This window comes from Alternaria burnsii (assembly GCF_013036055.1).
Source record: "Alternaria burnsii strain CBS107.38 chromosome Unknown 693, whole genome shotgun sequence".
In the NCBI taxonomy this organism is placed as follows: Eukaryota; Fungi; Ascomycota; class Dothideomycetes; order Pleosporales; family Pleosporaceae; genus Alternaria; species Alternaria burnsii.
In genome coordinates, this window is record NW_024066117.1 from 1,257,619 (window position 1) to 1,278,661 (window position 21,043).

The 21,043-nt window shown below is 52.1% G+C and overlaps 6 protein-coding genes across 6 annotated transcripts; 3 read left to right on the top strand and 3 right to left on the bottom strand.

The window, feature by feature from the left end:
* Positions 1 to 380: 380 nt before the first annotated feature.
* GT037_008070 (uncharacterized protein) lies at positions 381 to 3,180 on the bottom strand (the record flags this gene model as incomplete). Its single annotated transcript, XM_038933117.1, has 3 exons — positions 381 to 2,209; positions 2,418 to 2,872; positions 2,927 to 3,180. 3 exons carry the CDS (start codon positions 3,178 to 3,180, stop codon positions 381 to 383), a joined length of 2,538 nt encoding a protein of 845 aa, XP_038784618.1.
* Positions 3,181 to 3,836: 656 nt separating this feature from the next.
* GT037_008071 (uncharacterized protein) lies at positions 3,837 to 5,879 on the top strand (the record flags this gene model as incomplete). Its single annotated transcript, XM_038933118.1, has 1 exon — positions 3,837 to 5,879. One exon carries the CDS (start codon positions 3,837 to 3,839, stop codon positions 5,877 to 5,879), a length of 2,043 nt encoding a protein of 680 aa, XP_038784619.1.
* A 3,498-nt stretch (positions 5,880 to 9,377) lies between these two features.
* GT037_008072 (nod factor export atp-binding protein i) lies at positions 9,378 to 14,360 on the top strand (the record flags this gene model as incomplete). The annotated part of the gene is made up of 3 exons (XM_038933119.1): positions 9,378 to 9,494; positions 9,548 to 12,592; positions 12,645 to 14,360. 3 exons carry the CDS (start codon positions 9,378 to 9,380, stop codon positions 14,358 to 14,360), a joined length of 4,878 nt encoding a protein of 1,625 aa, XP_038784620.1.
* Positions 14,361 to 14,539: 179 nt separating this feature from the next.
* GT037_008073 (uncharacterized protein) lies at positions 14,540 to 15,193 on the bottom strand (the record flags this gene model as incomplete). The annotated part of the gene is made up of 1 exon (XM_038933120.1): positions 14,540 to 15,193. The coding sequence occupies one exon, from the start codon at positions 15,191 to 15,193 to the stop codon at positions 14,540 to 14,542; it is 654 nt and encodes a 217-aa protein (XP_038784621.1).
* Positions 15,194 to 15,579: 386 nt separating this feature from the next.
* On the top strand, positions 15,580 to 18,648 carry GT037_008074 (uncharacterized protein; the record flags this gene model as incomplete). The annotated part of the gene is made up of 4 exons (XM_038933121.1): positions 15,580 to 15,663; positions 15,720 to 15,933; positions 16,209 to 17,512; positions 17,566 to 18,648. 4 exons carry the CDS (start codon positions 15,580 to 15,582, stop codon positions 18,646 to 18,648), a joined length of 2,685 nt encoding a protein of 894 aa, XP_038784622.1.
* Positions 18,649 to 19,073: 425 nt separating this feature from the next.
* On the bottom strand, positions 19,074 to 20,816 carry GT037_008075 (uncharacterized protein; the record flags this gene model as incomplete). The annotated part of the gene is made up of 1 exon (XM_038933122.1): positions 19,074 to 20,816. The coding sequence occupies one exon, from the start codon at positions 20,814 to 20,816 to the stop codon at positions 19,074 to 19,076; it is 1,743 nt and encodes a 580-aa protein (XP_038784623.1).
* Between the last annotated feature and the right edge of the window lie 227 nt (positions 20,817 to 21,043).

Here is a 21,043-nt window from a genome sequence, read left to right on the forward strand (position 1 = left end):
TTGAGAGGGGGGGGGAGATGACGGATTGCCCTCTTGTGGTCACGAATACAAATTCCAGATTCCGATGCGACTTAGCGCACCTCGCCCAGCATCCGGAATCTTCGCTTTTGCTCTATCGAGCGTAGAAGCAAAGTGCATTAGCGCGCAAATCTGGCTGACGAGACGGGTATGGAGGAAAGGTAGTAGAGTAGAAGGCGACGGAAGGTGGACGGAAGGTATGGCAGATTACATCATCTTAGAATGGTCAAGATGGCAAGGTGACGAACGGGCCGGGATCATAGAGACAGCCAAAGTGAAACCTCTCGTACAGCCGGCTGACCCCAAACTACCATGTGCATCTTACTGTGCTGCTCTTCATGTCCGCTAGTTACTTCCTGACTTCACCACGCCAACTCTTTCTGCGGTCTCTGCACCATGCTTACAGGTACACAGCCCCAGGAGCACACGCTGGCTTTCAATGGAACGAATTTGCCTCCCCGACTCCAAAACTCAATCCACTCGGCGCGTGCCACAATGTACTCCTTGTGACAAGTATGGCATCTGCGGAACATACCATGCCCGTCAGCGGCATTCTCCTCTGCTTGCGAGAGGATGGCTTCCACGACGGGGAGGAAATCTGAATCGAGGAACGCACGGATGGTACCAATGTTCGTAGATTTGAGTCCCCTGTATAAGCTAGCTGTGACGAGAGAGGACATTCTGCTTGTAGACGGAGGGGTGAACCAAGGTGAAGAAGGAACGCCGTATGTACCTTGGTTGGTTTCGACAATGACGGGATATTCTTCTTCGTTGGAACAAGGAAGCCGCGGAGATCCTTTGAGAACGTTGCCACTCTGGTCATAGTACGACACTAGTGTCCTGGCAATATACCGTGGTGCGTGGGCTAGCACTTGGCTATCGTTCATAGCATCTAAGGGCAGAGAGGGATGGTGTGGATAGAAACCAACGTCTTGTTCAACATTGCATTCCCTGGTATCATCTACGCCACCGAAAGAGTTTGTCCAGGACTCGAAATAACGGATCCGCCAGACTGCTTGGTCGCGGTCTTTGCAAGTCGCCAGAGTTTGGTACAAGTGCGCAAGTTGACTGCTTGCGTCTTGCCGCACCTCATCGAGTGGCAGCGAGTCGGTGTGATGAAGAGACGCTTGCTCTTGCTTCTGGTAGTCGGCGACTGCGAATCTGTGAGAAGACATGGGCTGGAGTAGATCTTTTCCCATGAGAGTGAGGCGGGTCATGTTCCCATGTGGAGAGAGAAGAGAGATGACGTCAAAGGGGAGGTACTTTAGCTTGTTGAGAGACACGTCCAAGGTTTCGAGTTTAGATAAACGGCTGATTTGTTGCGGAAGCTCTTCAATCTCATTCTGACGCAGGTAGAGACCAGTGAGATCTGCAAGGTCGAACAGAGATGGAACCAGTCGACAGAGCTTGTTCTTACTGAGGTGGATCTGGAGTTTGGGGAGGAGAGATCGGTACTGCCCCGCCGTGGGGAGCTCGGTGTCGTGGACGGGCGGGTCGCTAATGACGGTTTTGAGGTTGCCGATGTGCCTAATATCGCTGTCCTCGAGGCCCTGGCCGTCAAAGTCATAGGATTCCTGGTTCCGCGCAATGCCATGGTCCATCTGCTGAACGAAGGCTTGCTCCGCTGTTGGAGCACTGGTACTGTCCATGTTCATGTCTTGGTCATCAGAGGCATTTGGATTGGGGGCGCGCTTGAGCGGCATCTTGCTCCTCATGTTGTAAGGCGACATGTACTGGGGCGGAGGTAGTTCCTCGGAGCTGTTGGTGGCATCGCTGAGCATGTAGATGCCAGAGTCAAAGTTGCGCTCGAATTTCGTCTTCTTCACCTCTGGGGTCGTGTGGGCAGACTCGCGACTGTCCCACCACGCGCCCTTGCGTTTGTTCTTGTGGATACGAGGGGATTCGTAGTTGCTCACATCGACAGATTCGCGAGAGTCATCGCTGGAAAACACGGGGGGCGGCGAGCTTGACTTGGTAGTGAAGGCAGTATATTTGCGCTCAAAGAAGGGGTTGGGTGGGAGGTCCATGGTGGTGCACGCGAGCGGTGGTGACGACGGGGGCGCCTCGTCGAAATCCATGGCGGAGAAGATTTCTGGAGAGACAGTCGAGCAGAGAAGGCAGGCAGGCGGTTGATCGTATGGCGTGTCAAACTTGCAGTCGCGCCAGAAAGAAATGAGGCGATGGCTGGGAGCTGTGGGGAGAAAGATGCGGCGACGCGTTCCTTGGGCCTCGGACGCGCCCCCACCCGGCGAACCAGGGTCTCACTGCCGTCATCGCCCACGCACAGACAGCGTTCCCACGTGCACAGTCGGATGCTCAGGTACCGTCGCATCAAGCATATCAACTTCATCGTGTCTAGCCCTCTATCAGCCAACATCACCTCTACAGCCCCGCCATACGTCTGAGGGCTACATTGGAGACCAGCCGCCCCTCCATGCCAATGTCCTTGCCCTCTAACCCTTCGCCCCGCGACATGGCCAGCTCCGTCATGACGCCCCCCATCTCCTTCGCTGGCGTCATCATAGCCTTGTAGACTAGATTCATTGGCGCTATCATCGCCTTCTTCCACGCAGCCTGCGGCGGTATGAACGGATGGATCGCCGTATGCTTTGTCCAGTCCACACCCCCTGGCCTGACGTTGTACACCCTGAACATGGGCTTCGATTTGCCCAAGTCGAGCAGCTCCGACTCTACCTGTCCTTTGACCCGTGCGTAGAGCGATGTGAAGGTGCCTGGCGCCTGCGTGGCGCCCTCGCCTGAGACATGGACAAACGTAAAGGGCGAGTCTGGGTGCATGGTAGAGAAGGCGCGCGCAGCAGCCATGGCATAATCGTGCGTTATCTCGACATACTGCCTGAGCAAGCATGTTAGCATAAGGCCTCTATAGCAGTTTATAGGAACAGCTCACTCCTTGCTGACAGCATTCTGTGACACGCCCAAGGCCCACACGCAACCCTGTGCATCCTTCAGATCTTCCAGTAAGACTTTGTCGTAGCTGTTGAAGTCTGTATGAATGATGACTTTCGCCTTGGCATGTCCTTCGGCCATCTTGACAGGCCGTCTGCTCAGGATCGAGATACGACTAATGCTCTCCTGTGCAAGCATATTGTCGAGCACAGACGCGCCAATCAGCCCTGTCGCTCCAGTAAGTATGAGATGCATGGTAACTGCGCTTCTTCGTCCGATGTGCTGTCTGATCGTGGTTCCAGAGTCGTCTGTTGTATATGCCTGCGTGCTCAAGCGTAAGCGCTACCATCATAGTCAGTTGTGATTAACGGGCGTAATGTCCCCGATAGCAACGGCGTTAACTCCGTGCAAAGCTGACATCTGCGCCACATTTTGCACGAACGGTGTCTGTATGCGATCAGTAAACTCGACCAGGCGGCTCTGCGGTGGTAACACAGCTCCGGCGGTCGTCCGGCCCGTCATGCTGGAAGGCCAACGCGCTTGCAAGGTTGACTAAGCTGGCGGCTTCCAAGCTTCACGAGGAAAGCGCCCAAGAACGCCCTCCATTGGAATCCGAACGTGACTTCCTATCGACATGGGAATTATACAGTTCACAATCGCCTTCGCGGAGACGCGTAATGACAGGCTCTCAGGCTTCCGTAGCCCCCTGGCGATCAGCCGTGGCGAGCGGGCGGAATTTCGCTTTGCCCGGCTGCAAGAAAAGCGACCAGGTCCAAAACAGGATGACTGTCTACCCACAGCCTCTGCCGCCCTAGGTAACTGTCCTTGCGCTCTCTCCATCCACATTTTACTCTGTTACTTCATTCCTTCGAGTCGCTCTTTTGCTGCTTTTCCTTCGTCTTTGCGCAATCATGGCTGCCGCAGCCAAGGCTGCCGCGGATCCTCGTATCGTGAGACTGATTCTACATTTTCTGTCCGGCATGAAGTACAAGGACCGTAGACAGCAGGGACCCGACCAGCCGGTTGAACTTCTCGAGTTTCGGCCCACGTTGGTACCCTCAATCATGGTCAACAAAATCTGGGCAAACGAAGGTACATCTATCTTGTGGAGACGCTACCCGCACCTTCCGGCTCTGCAGGACATGACCTTCGACCGAAGACAATGGTATGCGAACAAAGTCGAGAGGCTGTTCGTATTGGGACCTACAGACGGTGGCGGAGATCTTGCATACCTCGAAGGCTTATATTGGCCAAAAATCGAGGTACTGGAGCTGGAAATAGACTGGGCGACGCATTCAAAAGCAATCAACACTATGCTGCACGCAGGCCTTACACAACTGGAATTCCTTGGATCGCAATCTGGTAATTCGCATTACGTCGCTGGCACTGTTCTTCCAGCCTTTTCCGCATGTACCAATCTCTCTAGCATTACCTTTGGTCCAGATGTCTTCTGTTTTGAAGATACTGTGTCTTATCAAAACCTGGTAGATGTGATCGACACCGTGCCCAGCATCACGAACGTGCGATTGATGAACGCTAGCTATTCCGGCAAGGATATGCTGTTCAGACATTTAAGTAAACGACCAGGCCTGGAAGCTCTACACATCGACCTCGACCCTGGCCTGCAACTATTGCCATACTTATCGGGTCCCCTTGCGCTTGTTTCCCCTTTCTCTTCGCTCAGGCAGCTCCACCTCAAGTGCTATCCTGAGTTGGCCGTTGCACTTCTTCCTCACCTCCCACTTGTAGAACAAGTACAACTAGACATTGCTAGAATACCAGAGCGAGTACAGCAGGATTGGGATTTGAATGTTCTTGATCACATACTAGCTCAGATGGCGCAATGCGGTGAACTTCGATCAATGCGAGTCAACGTTGGCGCACTCGCGCAGAACTTTCCATCGGCCGTATCACATCCACTCCTTCACGGTGAGGCTTTGGTGAACCTTGCCAATGGCTGTCCCAAATTGCAACATGTCGACCTTCTTGCCTCGGAACCTAGTGCAATAAATGGGTCTTTGATCTCGAGCCTCCACTTTGAAGCATTTTGTAGGAAGTTGCCGCAACTTTTGAGCCTCAGCATGAAGCTTCATCCACAAAGCGCAATCGATCTGGAATCTACCGCGCTACCGAGCCTCGGTAAATACTGTCCCCTGCTTGAAACCTTGCGCATGAAAGTTGCACTCCATCTTCCGGATCTACAGACACAACGGGGTCTCCCGCATCAGAAAGCCTTCGAAACCGCGCTTGACGATTATTCTCAAATCGAAGACGCGCTTCGAGCGCCTTCCATAACACCTGATGGTCACGAAAGAAGCGCTTGTGTGGATCAAGAGGATCTCTCCGGTAGTGGAGCTTCGGATAGTCCGCTCTTCCAGTTCCTGACGCACGTCGCCTTCGCACGTCCTCAGTCAATCCTATCGATCGTTAGTGATGCGTACACCGTTTCATCGAATTCCCAATATAGCTCTGTGGTTGATCCGCTCGTTGAAGAAGAGCTTGTCCGGTTATGGGCACAACCACTTGCAGCGCAGTTTCCTCGTCTGGAGATACTGGAAGCATGGAGTGACTGGACTGGACAGGACAACGAGTCACTGAGCTATTTTCTACCACACGAAGAGCTACTGGCGAATGTTTGGGATTTTCTGAGTGGAATTGAGCAAGACCTTTGGGAGACCGGAGAAGATGCAGAAGAGGAGGTAAACAACGAACCGGATTGGACTGAATACCGCAAGGAGCGTTTCAGCATGGACAGTTATATCAGTGGCGATTGGGAGTTGGCCAGTCTCGTAAACGAATTTCCGGTAGAAGAGGAGTTCGATGACAGCGCTTATCCGACGGCATACGCCGAAGAGCCGGAGGGAATGATTACGCCAGGAAGGAAGCTAGATGATGACGAGGAAGCTTACTTTGGTCGTACAAACACGAAGTACATTACTGTTTCTGACCCGTGAGCATTTGTCAACACATCATATGCCGCAAAAAATGGAACAATATATATTCTGGGCGCAGAACAACATGTTTTTCTACGCACAAGAGTATGGCTGCCATTCTAGCACTTAACCAACATCTTTAGAGTACGCAACTACACACCAAATTTACGATTCCATTCTCAAGACATGGCTTCACGCAGGGTAAGGAACACGTTTTAGGGCTAGCACACACGGCTTGAAATAGGTTCGATATCAGTTCCGTTTGTCTCAAAACCTCTACCTCCTTTGCTGTTCTTCAATGTATTGTATATGCTATACTGAACGGCTTCTTTTGTCACACTGCCATTCAATAAAATAAGAAATATACATCCCATTGCTTTCCGAAGTCTGTAGCACTCATGACCTCCCAAACAATTACTATTCAAGGATCTGTCATTCACCTATGAACATAGACCAATGAGAGTATAGCCCTCATTGAGGTACATCAAAGGATCTACTTACAGCTTCAATCCCCGGCGGAAATGCTACTACAGGCGGTGAGGGTGTCTTGGGTGGCTGACGGGGAGCGGAGGCTGGCTCTGGTAACGACCGTTGCGTGTAGCTGGGATTTAGGACCTGGAAAGCCGTACCGGGGTACAGATATCGATCAGGAGCACTAGGCCCGATATTTACTGGCTATGGAAGTGGTGGGGAACTTCGAGGCGAATGAGTGACATCACGTGCTGCTTTGTCCAAGTCAGTATGCATCAGACAGTTTAATGTTGAATTGTTGGCCCTGACCTTGTGAACAGCCTGAGTCTGGATACTGGCCTTGACCTTGACTTGGCTGAATGCCCTGCTGCTGATGGCCTTGATCGCACTGCTGCCGGCCACGACTCTGATCTTGTAGATAGCCTTGCTGCTGATAGTCTTGACCTTGACCTGAGGGGAAATCTTGCTGCCGCTGACCGCTACCGCGACCGCGAGCTTGTTGTGTTGCCTCACGTTCTGCTGCGCGACGAGCGATACGCTCTTTGTGGGCACGTTGAATGGATCTACCCGTCTCACTGTTTTGGTGGCGTTGCCTAGGGCCAGGCATTGTAAGTCGGGTGGTCGATATAGTAAAGATTGAGTAATTGAGCGGTCGAGCGTATAAGTGTAAGAAGTAAGCGAGTAGTAATCACAGCTAAGAAGGAAGAGTCTTCGATGAGCGTGGGGTAAGTGAGTACGTGGTGGTCGCTTGCTTTGATATGGTCTAAGCGTCTGCATGTTATTAGTACAACAATAACTGCACATTCGGTGACTAACCTTGCCATTGACAATGGTGCTATCGTTGTGACATGTCTATTTAGAAGTGACAGACAAGCTTACGACACGGGTGCAGTTCGACGTAGCAGGGAATGATGGTTAGTTGCTCTGGAGACTGTTAGCTGACAGATGACTCATGACATTGCGGAAGGGTACTCAACCGACTCGAACGTGCAAGGAAGTTTAATGACCCAACTCTAAAATCTAAAAGATCAAGTGCCATCCATTCAAGAGCTGTCATGGCCATCAAATGAACCCCAAATAGTTAAGAGAACTGACCACTATCGCCAACAGTAAGTCAGGAGATGACGGACAAGTTATTATCTCTCGGAAACGCCCTCAAACGACTTGACAAGCAAGAAAGTTCAATAGAGCAACTCTAGGATCTTCCAAAGACCAATTGCCATCGTCACTGCTAAGTCAAGAGCCCACTCAATCAAAGGAACAACTAGCTGCCTAAGTTTGAGACTCGCGATAGGGCGGCCCATGCCAACCACCCCCCCCCCCCGACTCCCACCGTCACAGTCAAGTCAAGAGCCCACTCGATCAGAAGATCTTCAAGTCATTATGTCATGTAGCAGCGCGTTCGCTGCTACTGTCGTCGATGTCAACATCGATGCTCTTGGAGCGGGGCATTGTCAAGGCAGGCAGTCATTGTGCCATGGACTGGAAGGAGAGCCGGCCAAACTTTCGATCTGTCAAACGTCAGCGTCAGCGTCAGCGTCGAGCGCCTCTTCTCTCTTCCACTATCACCACCGGTCAGACGCAACATTATCTGTAGTTGTAGCATGTCGTTCGTGTGTTCCAACGCAGTTGCTCCGCTTCTTTGCTTTCCTTTTGTGCTGGACAACCTGTCCTTCTGCTAGCGGGTCATAGAGGAATCCGTTTCATGGGCTGAAGCACATTGACAGGCGAGCCGGAACGACAGAGGAACCGTGTGTAAGCATACAAGAGACACTGGAAAAGACCAGCTGCTGACAGTAGCCCCTTGAAGAAGCAAGAAGCACACGTGCTGGACGGATCCATCCTTGGACGCACTCCGGAGCTAGTTGAGCGTCACCCAGCTACCAAGAACAGATATCACTATGCAAAGGATAAGTAGAATCCTCATTCCTTCAGTCCGTAGAACAAAGACGTTTGTGCTTCTATGTTAGACCCTGTAACGATACCTGAGCAGTCGTCGGTTGTGTAATTCGCTACCGACGATACTCGGGGGTATGCCATGTGTCAAGGGCAGTCGCTCGCAATATATAGGGCAAAGAAGGGTATTGTTCGTTACTGTGGAGTACGGAAAGTGCAAGCGCCGACTCGAATGGTGCGCCAAGAGCAAACACGAACTAAACACGCTTCTGTTAGATTTCTTCATAATGCTTCTAGACGTCTGTGGTAGAAGAAAGCCATGTCGGCCCGTCTGATCCCAGCTCATTGGATGATCGTCTTCGCGCTTCGCACAGAAGCTTGGAATCGATGACGCGACGGGAATTAGGCCTGGGAGGCGCAGCGATGCAGGGGTGTGCACGCGAGGCTTGTCATTTTCTTCGGCATCGCGATCTCTAGGACACCGAAGACGCATTCGATGATGACTAGGACTCGGCGACTGGGCGTTGTCTGGGCAAATCAGGTCGCTGCCGAGGCATGTTGGCGTAGGCCTGTGGAAGCGAAGCGGGCAGCGCTTCGAGTCAGGCCAGTATCTATGTCGACGCGCAATCGTGGTCATGACCATGACGGACGTCGAAATAAAGGTGAGATCTGGCGGTTTCCGTGACAGGCGTTGCCCCAGCTCTTTGGAGCAGAGTGAGGTAAGCCGGGCCGTTGGCAGGGAGTTTAGGGCTTTTGAACGCCATGCTGTGTCATTCGTTTCCCTATGCCCCACCGGCACAACATCAATCCGCCATGCGCCTCGCCAGCGCCCGATGTGGACCATGGCGTGAGGGAATGGACAGGGGATGCGGTAGTCGAAGACGTCCGACAAGACATTGTCTGCTCGGCGTCGTGCCGTATACGCTGGGTACGGATGGAGGACATTGATGAGGTATTTGCCATCCATGGTTCGCTACCTAGGTATTAACCAACACCCTCTTTTTACCTGTCTGCATCGCTCTTTTGTCTTTTCTGGTTGCCTTTATCCTCTCAAAGTAGTTACACTCAGGACATACGACTTGGGCGCCACGTGAACAACTCGATCCTAGACCTGCACCCTCAGCGCGCCCACCGCGGGCAACGGCCGCGACCATGGCAGGCGCAATCGTGAGCCAGACATGGATCCTCACCAAGAAGACGCTGCTCGTTGTCTTCGTTCGCCACTGGTTCTTCACGAGCGTGCGCGCTTTCTGGGCTCCCATCATATTTGTATGTTCACCTACATGTCAACGGCAGGGCCATGGCTGACCAGGCGTGTGCAGATGTTCTTCATTACCTACGCAAAGAACTTCTTCGTCCCACCCTCCGAGTACGGCATCGGCACCCCGTCCCTCATACGCTCCTTCCCCAACGCGCTCAGTGCTGCCACGGGCGGCCGCGACAAGGTCGTCTTCGTCGACAACGGATACACAGGTGGCGATATCGAACAGGTCATTGGACAGCTCTCGACTCAGGTCCGTGATGCCGGCCTACAACCCATCACAATCCAGCAAGACGTACAACTCCTCTCCACGTGCGAGAGCTCTTTGCGCGGCGCCAGTACGTGTTATGGTGCCGTGTCCTTCCATTCCAGTCCGAGCCAAGGCCAAGGCCAGAGCTGGAACTACACTATCAGATCGGACGGAGCACTGGGAGAGGAGATCTACGTGGACCAGGACGACAACGACGTTCAGATCTATATTTTGCCCTTCCAACGCGCCATCGACCAGGCCATCGCCTCCGTTGACGGCTCGGCGACTGTTCCCGACATTGATGAGTATCCATACACAGAGCGTACGCAGCAGGAATATGACGATCGCATCAGGACGCTGTACATGGGTGCGCTCATCAACATCATGGGCGTCGCTCTGTACATTGGCGTATGCGGTGTGACTTACCAACTAACGGGCCAAATGGCAGAAGAAAGAGAACGTGGCATATCTCAGCTTGTAGAGGCAATGTCTCCCGCCAAAAAAGCATGGCATACGCAGTTTGCCCGCCTTTTGTCAATGCACATTGCATTTGATATCATTTACTTTCCAGGCTGGGTCATCATGGGAGCTATCGTCTGGGCATTGGCTTTCAAAACATCCAATGCTGCCATATTGGTAATATTCCATATTCTCGCTGGCCTGTCCTTGACCAGTTTCTCCATCTTCGGAGCCGCCTTTTTCCGCAAAGCCCAACTATCTGGTATCACCATTGTCATTGTCCCCATCCTGCTGGCCATTATTGCCCAAGTCGCTGGACCCTTCAGCACGGGTGCTGTATATGTCCTGAGCTTGCTGTTTCCATCCATCAACTACGTCTTTTTCATTATTTGCGTTGCCCGCTTTGAGAGACAGCTTATTGGTATGAACCTTGTAGGAGCCGCACCGGATTATGAAGACCATATTTGGACCACTCCCGGCATCGTGTTTTGCATCTTCGCCATCATCCAAACTATCGTATACCCCTTCTTAGGAGCCCTTGTCGAGCGCTGGCTGTATGGTACCGTGTCGGCTGACAGGAAGACTACGACTTCCTCGCAGGATCACAACATTATTCTGACAAACTTTTCAAAGCATTGGACTCCAAGTTGGTTCCGCAGAAACGTTCTCACCAAGTTCGGAGTAAAGGCTCCAGAGACAGTCATCGCCGTGGATAATTTTAGCATCAAAGCGCGTAAAGGTCAGATCATGGTCCTACTGGGCGCCAACGGTAGTGGAAAGTCTACCACCCTGGATGCCATCGCTGGTCTCAACTCGATCACCAGTGGAGCCATTGAGATTGATGGTACTGGAGGTCTTGGACTGTGCCCGCAAAAGAATGTCATGTGGGATGAGTTAAATGTCTACGAGCATGTCCGCATCTTCAATCAGCTCAAGTCGACTGGAACTTATGATACAAAAGAGACCATTGAAGACCTTATCCGCGCTTGTGATTTGGGACACAAAATCAAGGCGCAGTCGAGCACGCTCTCTGGTGGCCAGAAACGGAAGCTTCAGCTTGCTATGATGTTCACTGGAGGGTCAAAGGTCTGCTGTGTTGATGAGGTTTCGTCTGGTTTGGATCCACTTTCAAGAAGGAAAATCTGGGAAATTCTACTTGCTGAGCGTGGCGACCGCACCTTTCTGCTTACTACGCATTTCCTTGACGAGGCAGATGTTCTCGCCGACTACGTTGCCATTCTCTCTCGTGGTGTACTCAAAACCAAGGGTACTTCGGTCCAGCTCAAGCATGAAGTGGGTGCCGGATATCACGTCACGTATCCCAAGGACGCTCCGATCAAACCTCCGGTAGACGCCATCAAGAAGCCTGCACCCTCTGAGGGCATGGTTCAGTATCAGTTCGAGAACGCGCTGCCCGCTACCAGATTCGTCGATGTTCTTAGAGATCATGGGGTTAAGAATTACGACATCGTTGGCCCGACGCTAGAAGATGTCTTCCTTGCCAACGCTGAGGAGGTAAAGGAATACAACCTCATGGATGCCGATCACGGGGAACAAACTGGAAGAACAGCATCAGACAAAGACCTAGAGGTTCCTTCAGACCACAATTCTGATACTGACAAGAGATTGGAGATGGGCAAAGGCCGTGGTACTGGTCTGTTCAAGCAGATGCTCATCCTCGTACAAAAGCGTATGACCATCGTGAAGCGCAACTTCTGGCCATACATCTTTGCTCTGCTCCTCCCAATTGTTGCCGCTGGTTTGGTCACTCTCTTCTTGAAAGATTACGAGGCTGTGGGCTGTGACCCAGGAGCCAGCGCCAATGACCCTACCATCTTCTCACTTTCCAACGTGGACGACATTCCTCTCATTCCCATCGGTCCGAGGAGTACCGTTGGCCCTGCTATTGATACCATAATCCAACGGACAGGCATTCCCGAGGACAGCTTCTACGTCGTGGACACACTTGACCAGTTCAATGACTTCGTCAACACACGGTTCCGCAACATTACACCGGGCGGCTTCTTCTTGAACGAGAATGGTCCGCCAGTCATGGCGTACCTCGCAAATGGCGGTGTCGTCGGCGGCCTCGTCACATTAAATACCCTTGACAACATCCTAACGAACACCACCATCTCAACGCAGTATCAGCAATTCGCTGTGCCGTTCGCTCCCAACATGGGCGACACACTCCAGCTGATTCTGTATTTTGGTCTGGCCATGTGTGTCTACCCTGCGCTGTTTGCCTTATACCCCACACAGGAGCGACTGAGGAACGTGCGAGCGCTGCACTACAGCAATGGTATTCGGGCTGTACCACTGTGGCTGGCGTATACTGCGTTCGACTTCTTGTTCGTGCTTGTCATCTCTGCTGTCACCACAGGCATCTTTGTAGCAGTAAGTTCTTGCTTACGTTTTGTATAAACATTTGCAGCTGACAATACCGTAGGCTTCCGACGCATGGTATGCACCAGGCTACCTTTTCGTGGTTTTCTTCCTCTATGGTCTTTGTGCAACTCTTTTCGCCTACTTGATATCCATCGTCGTTACATCGCAACTGGCAGCCTTTGCCTTTGCTGCTGGTGGCATGGTGTCACTCTATCTCATTTACTTTATTGGTTACATGGCCATTCTAACTTACGCGCCCGCTTACGCCATCGACTCTTATATCGAGTACTTCCACTGGACCGTTTCGCTGATCTCGCCATCAGCAAGCTTGTTAAGGACGCAGTTGCTCTCTCTAAACTCCTTTAGCGTATTGTGTGATGGAAACCGAATTCCAAGTTATCCCGGTGCTTTGACTGTGTACGGAGGGCCTATCTTGTACCTCGTCGTGCAAATCATCCTACTCTTCATTGCCCTTGTATGGTGGGATTCGGGATACCGACCAGCGTTCCTTAATCGCGAGAAGAGTCGTCAGCAGCATTCGGAGGAGACAGTGGACACCGTCCCTGCTGCTGTCGCTGCTGAAATCACACGCGCTGAACAAAGCAAAGACAGTCTGCGCGCACTGCATCTACAGAAGACTTTCGGATCCAACCATGCTGTCAACGACATCACTTTTGGTATCCCACAAGGTCAGGTCTTTGCCCTCCTTGGCCCTAATGGCGCGGGAAAGTCTTCAACCATTTCACTCATCCGTGGCGACATACACCCTACAACACACATCAACGGCGGTGGTGATGTTTTGATCGAAGACATCTCTATCATCAGCAAGCGTGCAGCGGCACGAGGCCATCTTGGTGTATGTCCGCAATTCGATGCCATGGATTCCATGACGGTAACCGAGCATCTCTATTTTTACGCTCGCGCTCGCGGCGTGCCCGATCCTAAAGCCAGTGTCGAGGCAATTCTCCAAGCTACCAGTCTGGGGCGCTTCCACGACCGTCTCGCATCCAAACTCTCGGGTGGCAACAAGAGGAAGCTCAGCTTGGGCATCGCCTTGATGGGCAACCCATCGGTTCTACTGCTGGACGAGCCGTCCTCTGGTATGGATGCAGCTGCCAAAAGAGTCATGTGGCGTACCTTGCTCGGAGTTGCGGCACCTGGTCGCGCCTTGTTGATAACTACTCACTCCATGGAAGAAGCAGACAAACTCGCCACCCGCGTTGGTATCATGAAGCGCAAGATGCTTGCCCTGGGTACTGTCAGTGATCTAGGAGAGCAGTACGGCGACGCTTGGGTCGTACAGCTTGTTCTCAAATCTGCGCCCGAAACCACTGAAGAAGAGATGGAGACTGTTAAGCAATGGGTCCAGAGGAAGATTCCTGGTGTTCAACTTGACAAATGGGGCTCGCGAGGTGGAGGCCACGGACAACTCCGATTCAAAGTTCTCAAAGCCGCCTCTTCCGAATCCAGCGCATTGCCCGCACATGCTGAAAATGCGAAAACTGGTAAGATTACCGAAGCAGAGGTTCATCAAGTCAACACTACATCTTCGGCTGCTTCAGCATCCGACCTCGGTGGCATTCCTGGTCTTATCCAGTTGCTGGAGACCAACCGCAATGAGTTGGGTTTGGAGTACTACTCCGTTTCGCCTACCACCCTGGACGAAGTCTTCCTTCGCGTCGTTGGCGAAGAGGAGGAAGAGACGAGTGGGAAGAAGCCAGAGGGTACAAAGCGAAATCAGTGGGGTCGTTTCGTGTGCTGCGGCTTGTGGGGATAGTGTATGGATGGTACAACGGAAAGTAAGAGGTTGGACAACAGAAGGATAATGAAGAGGGGGGTTTGACTGGTTGGATGATGATTTTGTTTGCACAATCTGGCGTTCCAAGATACCACACAGCACTCGGCTTTTGTGTATAGACTGTCTAGCAATCTTACTTTTCTTTCAATTGAATATCCTCAATCGATTGATTTGCTCATGATGTGATAATCGGCCTTGATGACCTTGTTCCTCGTAACCCTATCATTTGGACTAGACTCATCCTTGGCGTAGCCCAGGCTCTCATACATTCTCTTTGCGCGCTTATTCGCGGTGAAGACGGTAAGCATCGTCTTTTTGATTTGGCATGCGTGTGCCGCGTTCTCGATGAATTTGATAAGACGGGGTCCAAGGCCTTGTCCGCGCAGCTGCTCCTCGAGATGGATCTCGTAGATGTAGAGGACCTGGCGGTCTTGGTGCGGGGGATCGTCGTATGTGAACATGAAGGAGGTGAAGCCAAGAATGCCGTCGTCGCTACTGGTCTCCATGCTACTCTGGCCAGCCGTGTCGATAGGGCGGCGACGCACCAGGAGATACATCATCTCGCCATCGAGCATTTCCTCTCGCTTCTTGCGCGGGTTCCAGCCAACGCTTGATGCTTTGTAGTCGTGTCCCGAAGTCTTGTTGACGAGGCTGAGGCAAGCTTCGAGCTCGTCCTTGGTGAGGTCGAAAGCCGACGGGACAAACTGGAACGACAGCGGACATGGCAGATGCGGCGCGCCGTATTCGCTCAGGTAGACGTCTTCTCGCAGCAGAGTCTGTACTGCCTGTACGCGTGCGACGACGTGCGCCATTTCGTGAATCTCGCGTTGTTTGCGACGGATTAATGTGGGTATCGGGCTGACTGCGGATGCGTGGGCTTGGTGGTCGGGCGTCGCGTCTGGTGGGGAAGACGCGACACGGGGTCCATGGCGTGAGTGCACTCGACGCCCATTTCTGGAATCAGTGCCGGTAGTCACTCATCCCAGTTGTGTGTCCTTTCGAGCATGTCGTTTCGGGGCGCCGATCCTGCACGCGCATCCTTGGACGACTAGCATCATCATAGCCTAGCTTGTTCGTTTCGATACGTCAGCCTGCATCGCTGTAAAGAGCCTCATCCAGCCGACCATCCACTACTTTCGTGTCCACATCCGCATTCTCAGATTCAGCTAATCCGAGTGTTCCACATACAACCGAGGGAATGCTGCGAAGATATGCCACGGTAGCGTCCAAGCCTCCGTCCCGGCTGCGAGCACGAGGAAAGAGTCCTGTGGGCCTGGACCACGTACGTTTGTCCAACACACGACTTACACTATGCAACGCTTGCTGATTGTCATATAGTTCATTCAGCGGCAACGCGTGCTGGCGTTGTGGAGAGACATAGTCCGCAGTACCTCCAACATACCCGATGTAGGAGCACGGAAGGATATGCGGCAATTCGCAAGATCAGAATTTGAACAACATCGCTCTGTTACCGATCTCGTATGCTTACACTCATTCGCCTTCGATATCCAAATTAATCGCGATACAGGGTCATATTCGGTATCTGATTTCGGTACGCCGCTTTCAAAGCACACACACAACATGACCTAGTCGCTCACTAACACCTACATAGTATGGAAAGACGCAGTTCCAGACCATGAAAGGGACTCTGATCAACTCTGGAGTACTCACTGAATAGATTTCGTTGTTTCAAAATCGCCCTTCCGCATCTGCCATCATGTCCTGCGCTGAACCTTTTTTCTCATTGGTTGATCCTCCGAGGGGCATCTCACTAGCGCATCACAGGCTAGCATCGGACTTCTCAGCACCACCTCACTCTCCCTGCAGATCTGCTAATCATCATTCTCTCAAAGCTGCCCCAAGCTCTACGCTGCCGCACTTCGTGTTTGAGTGCTTGGCACCCGCCCATATCTCCGTTGGTCATTCCCCCGCTTCGCCGTTACGCAGCTCAACCGGCGATGACTGCCCATAGAGAGGAACAGTCTGTCTGCATTGTAGGAGCTGGGCCTGCAGGCATAGTTGCTGCGAGGACTTTGAAACAGCATGGCTATGTGGTTGCCGTGTATGAGGCAGCAGACCGCGTAGGTGGCATGTGGAGAGATGGACATGGAGGACCAGGTGAAAAATGCAGTCCAGAGATGCGGACCAATTTGAGCAGATATACAGTTGCATTTTCCGATTTGCCTTGGACTTCGGTAGACTTGGATCTCTCGAGACCCGCTGTGCATCCCCTAGCTGCTCCGCCCATGTTCCCTAGAGCGTGGCAAGTGGGACGATATCTTGAAGCATACGTAAAAGGCTTTGGCATCACTGATAATCTGCTCCTCGGGAAGCGGGTTGTCGAGGCATCCCTGCAAGAAGATCGTACCTGGAAAGTTACCAGCGACGACGGTACCGGCCAGCTAGACTCCCGTACGTTTGACCGATTGATTGTGGCTAGTGGTTTCTTCAACAAGCCAGCTGGTACCTTCGATCCCACTCCTTCTACGAGTCTTCCGAACATCCAGCACTCCTCAAAGTTTCGGTCTCTCTCTGAGTTGACGAGTTCTCCCGGAAAGGTGGCCGTGATTGGGGGTGGTATTAGTGGCTCAGAAGCTGCCGCACAGGCTGCTTTCCAAATCTCGAACGCGAAATACGCACCCAATGAGAAGACATCTACGCATGCCGAGAGCAGGGTCTTTCACATCGTCAACCGTCCCTTCTACTGTCTTCCTCGTCATCTTCCTCAAGACCCTCAGGACCAAGACGGAAACTTCAACCCAGCACCCAGATTCCTTCCCCTGGATCTGGTTCTCTACAATCTTTCGCGCCGTGGCAATGGAGAGATTTCAGCAGCCATCTCTACAGTGCCACCCGAAAAAGCAACTAAAGGACACGAATTCCTGAAAGCAAGTATAGGATGCGACTTGAGTGACGTGGGACACGCCGAGCTCGCATACGCCGCAAGCCAGACACAGCACCCCGGATATACTGGCATTACAGATACTTACATGGAGTTTGTGAGAAGTGGCATTATTGTACCAGTAAGAGGGTGGGTTGACAGTGTCGCGCAGGCAAGTGATGGTGTCTCCCTAGATATTGGTCTGAAGCAGTACGAGCCCTGGTATCATGGGTCGGGGAAAGAGCCAACGGTAATTACACTACTCCTAATTTCAGTAGTGACGAAGATACTGATAGCTTACAGAGCCAGAGCAAGATCTGCGACGTCGTGGGTATCATCGAAGCTAACGGCTACAAAGCCGATCTGGACTGGCTTGACCCTTGCGTCAGAGGCCTTCTTGCCGACGATAGCACCACACCAAATTCACGTATACCATATCTCCTTTCCCGTGGGTCGGTGTTCTCTCGGCGAGTCCCTACAATTGGGTTTGTGGGCTTCTATGAGGGTCCTTATTGGGGCGTGATGGAGATGCAAGCTCGACTTCTTGCTCAAAGCTGGGCCAAGCGGGATTCTGAGCAGCTGCCGTCTTTATTGTCCGAGTTGCACAGATACGACGACACGAAACGCATGCAAGAAGCGATGAACCAGAAACCGCTACAGGTACCTCAGTTCTGGATGGCAGATTACGTTGGTTTGATTGAAGAATTTGCACGAGGAACAGGCGTCTCGCGCGACGACTCGCTATTTGGCAGCCAAACAGGTCCTACCTTTCCATCGCGCTATCACCATGCAGGTACCAATGCCCAGGCGAAGGAAGTAGTCGAAGACGTTGCCAAAGTACTCCAGGCGTCCCAAGAAGATGCTCGGTTCGTTGCCGCCGCAGTGTTTACAGGTATGCAAGGTGTGTGGAACATGACACGCAAAATTGACTCACATACCAACACACCTGGCGGCGTGTTTGTGGGCACAGCACACTTCCACCCACGCCAATCTACCGATCCAACCACTTACATATCCGAATACCTGTACGTCGAACAAGGCACATTCACCATGGATACTGGCCTGTCTTTTCCTGCGACTCGCCGTTACATCTATCGATACAATGAGACACGCGACGAGATCACAGCATGGTTTGTTGAAGATGACAACAAAAGTGTAGGAGCACTGTTCAACACGTGGGGGTTCTACGCGCCAGTTGACAACAAGTCTGGATGGATGGCCAAAGGTTATCATTGGTGTGATCCGGATACTTACCGCAATCACTGCGAGTTCAAGTTTCGCGGTGCGAAGATTGAGCGATTCATGATCAGATACGAGGTTGAGGGACCGAAGAAGGATTACTCGCATGAGAGCTGGTATGAGAGAGCAGGGGCTAACGGCAGTTGAATGGAGTTTTAGAGGTTCGTATAGTGTCGGAGTGACTTGTCAAGGGTTGTAGAAAGGTAGTATAGCACCGTTTTTTTTTTCACTTAAGATTTCATGGGAAGTACCGATGAACAAGGCAAGAGATAATTGCGCCTTCTCACTCATACCTGTCAGAATCGGCAACAGCGTCGACGGAAGTGCTAACGTTCATAGCTACGGTCTCGGGAGTTGGAGATGATCAGATATTGGTTTGTGGTAGGTCCTGGCGTATCATCGATGCCATAAGTGCAAAAAGGTAGGCCCTTAGCAATATGTACAAAATACAATGTCAGATTGGATGAAGAATGGCTCTGGAAAAGTGCCTTTGGAGTCCTATGTATTCAAAGGGTATCATATACATGTCGTCATATCGTACAGCAATACATCATAATGAAATCTCTGGCATTTCATGTGTCCATCTGCTCAACACCCCCGTTAACGAGTGAACTAGGGTGCGTGGGTGGACCGTCTCGCCCTAGGCTCTTGAGGTCTGCTAGCAAAATTCTGAGATGGTTCTCACGGTTCTGGTTGCTGCCCCATGTGACCGCCTGGGAGTAATACAGTATATCCCAGGCCTCGTCACTGATATTTTGGAGAAAGGTAGGTAAAGATCGCGCTTTTTGGTACGAGCGCCAGAGAATTCGGCGGATGTCGTCATTTGCGCCGATGTATGCGAATTCAATGGCTTGATTGAAAGACTTCAGCGTGGGCGAGATGTTAAAAGGTGGGGGCAGATGAACGCGGAGTCGTTGGAGGGCGGCAGCGTGTTCTGGATCTTGAAGCGCGGCAGCCATACGTTCTTTGAGGGTAGCGGTGCGGTCGTCTTCGAGTTGGTAGGGATCAGGTGCACTATCATGCGCAATAGTAGTAAGATCACCTTGCTGTTGCTTGTTTTCTGAGATGAGCTTCTGAATGTACATGAGCTTCTCCATCAACTTGGGATCTTTCATGATTTCGTCAACTTTGGCTTGTAACTCGGCGGGAACATCTTCCTCGTCCTCCATAAGCTGCTGGGGCTGTGATGCCTTGGACTCGGCAAACTTCATGATTTCCTCCGCTAATTCTTGCGGGTCCATCTCACGTTCGAATATACCGTCTTGATCTTGGTTCGACGACGAGTCTTCATTGAGGGCTGCATCAAGTTCAGACTCAAGGCCGCTGTCGCCACCCAGAGACTTCATGATGTCCCGCATCTGGTGCAGGAGTTTATCCACATCCTGCAGGTCCTCGGGCGTTGACATGGTGAGATCGTCATCCGGGGCCTCAGCTTCAGCGATAGCGTCCTCTGTGTTTCTCTGGTACTCCTCCCATTCAGTCTCTAATTTCGGGCTATCGAGATGTTCGCTCATAGCAGCAACCTTCTTCTGCATAGCTTCATTGGCCCCCAGCTTGTCCATTGCCTTGTTCAGCATGGCTTGATAATCAGGGTTGTCCATTTCCTCCACATCTGGCATCTCGTCGATGCACTTTTGGAGATCGGCCTTCGCATCTCCAATATCCGGATCGCTGACAATGTCTTGTAGAGTTTGGAGTGTGGCCGTCCGTAGGCCAGTCTTGAACTCTTTGCTTTCTTTCCCTGCTTCGATGGCTGCCTGCTCTTCTAGTTGCTGGAGCTCTTCCCTCGACTTGATGCCTTCCTTGATATCCTTGAGCTCGTCCGTCAATTCGGCGAAGTTTGGGTTAGCCAGTAGGCTGTCGATGAGTCGCCGGTTCAGCCTTGCGTCGTCGTAGTCGGGGTTCTTCTGCGATTCCTCTATCATCATGTACATCTCTTTGTCTTTCTTTCGATCTTCCGGTGTGGCTAAGCGTTCAACGAGACGCTGCGGCGTGCCTTTGTCCAAGTCCTGCTCGTACCAGTTGATGACAGGCATATCATCACGTTCGAGTTCGGCGTCGGACAGCGGGCGCGTAAGCCTGTCCGTTTCCGCATCGTTCTCGAAAACGGATTTTGCGCCTTTGAGCTTGTCTCGTATCGCAGACCTGGGTCCAGTCGTCGCATCCTTCTCCGTCTCATCGGGTCTGCTGGCCTTTGTGCGCTTTCCACGTCGAGGGCACGCTGGTAAAGGGTAGAGTACAGAGCATGTTGTAGCACGAGGCCGTGCGAGCGCCCTCAGAAGTAACCGAGAAGATACATGTGTGCGTGCGAGCATTATGATGGTGTTAATGGTGGCAGACTCCCTGTCGCTGTTTCCCCAAAGTTCTGGCGCGGATGCAAACGATGCAAACACCACGTCATCTTGGCACCCCCGAGAACTCCGCAAATGCTTGCCAAGAATTACTCCTCCAAGTATGCTCGTTAAGAACGCCTGTCAGACTTAAGTCTTTCTCCGCCCGCTCAACTACTTCTCTTGAACCGCTACTTGGGTTCGTCATGTTT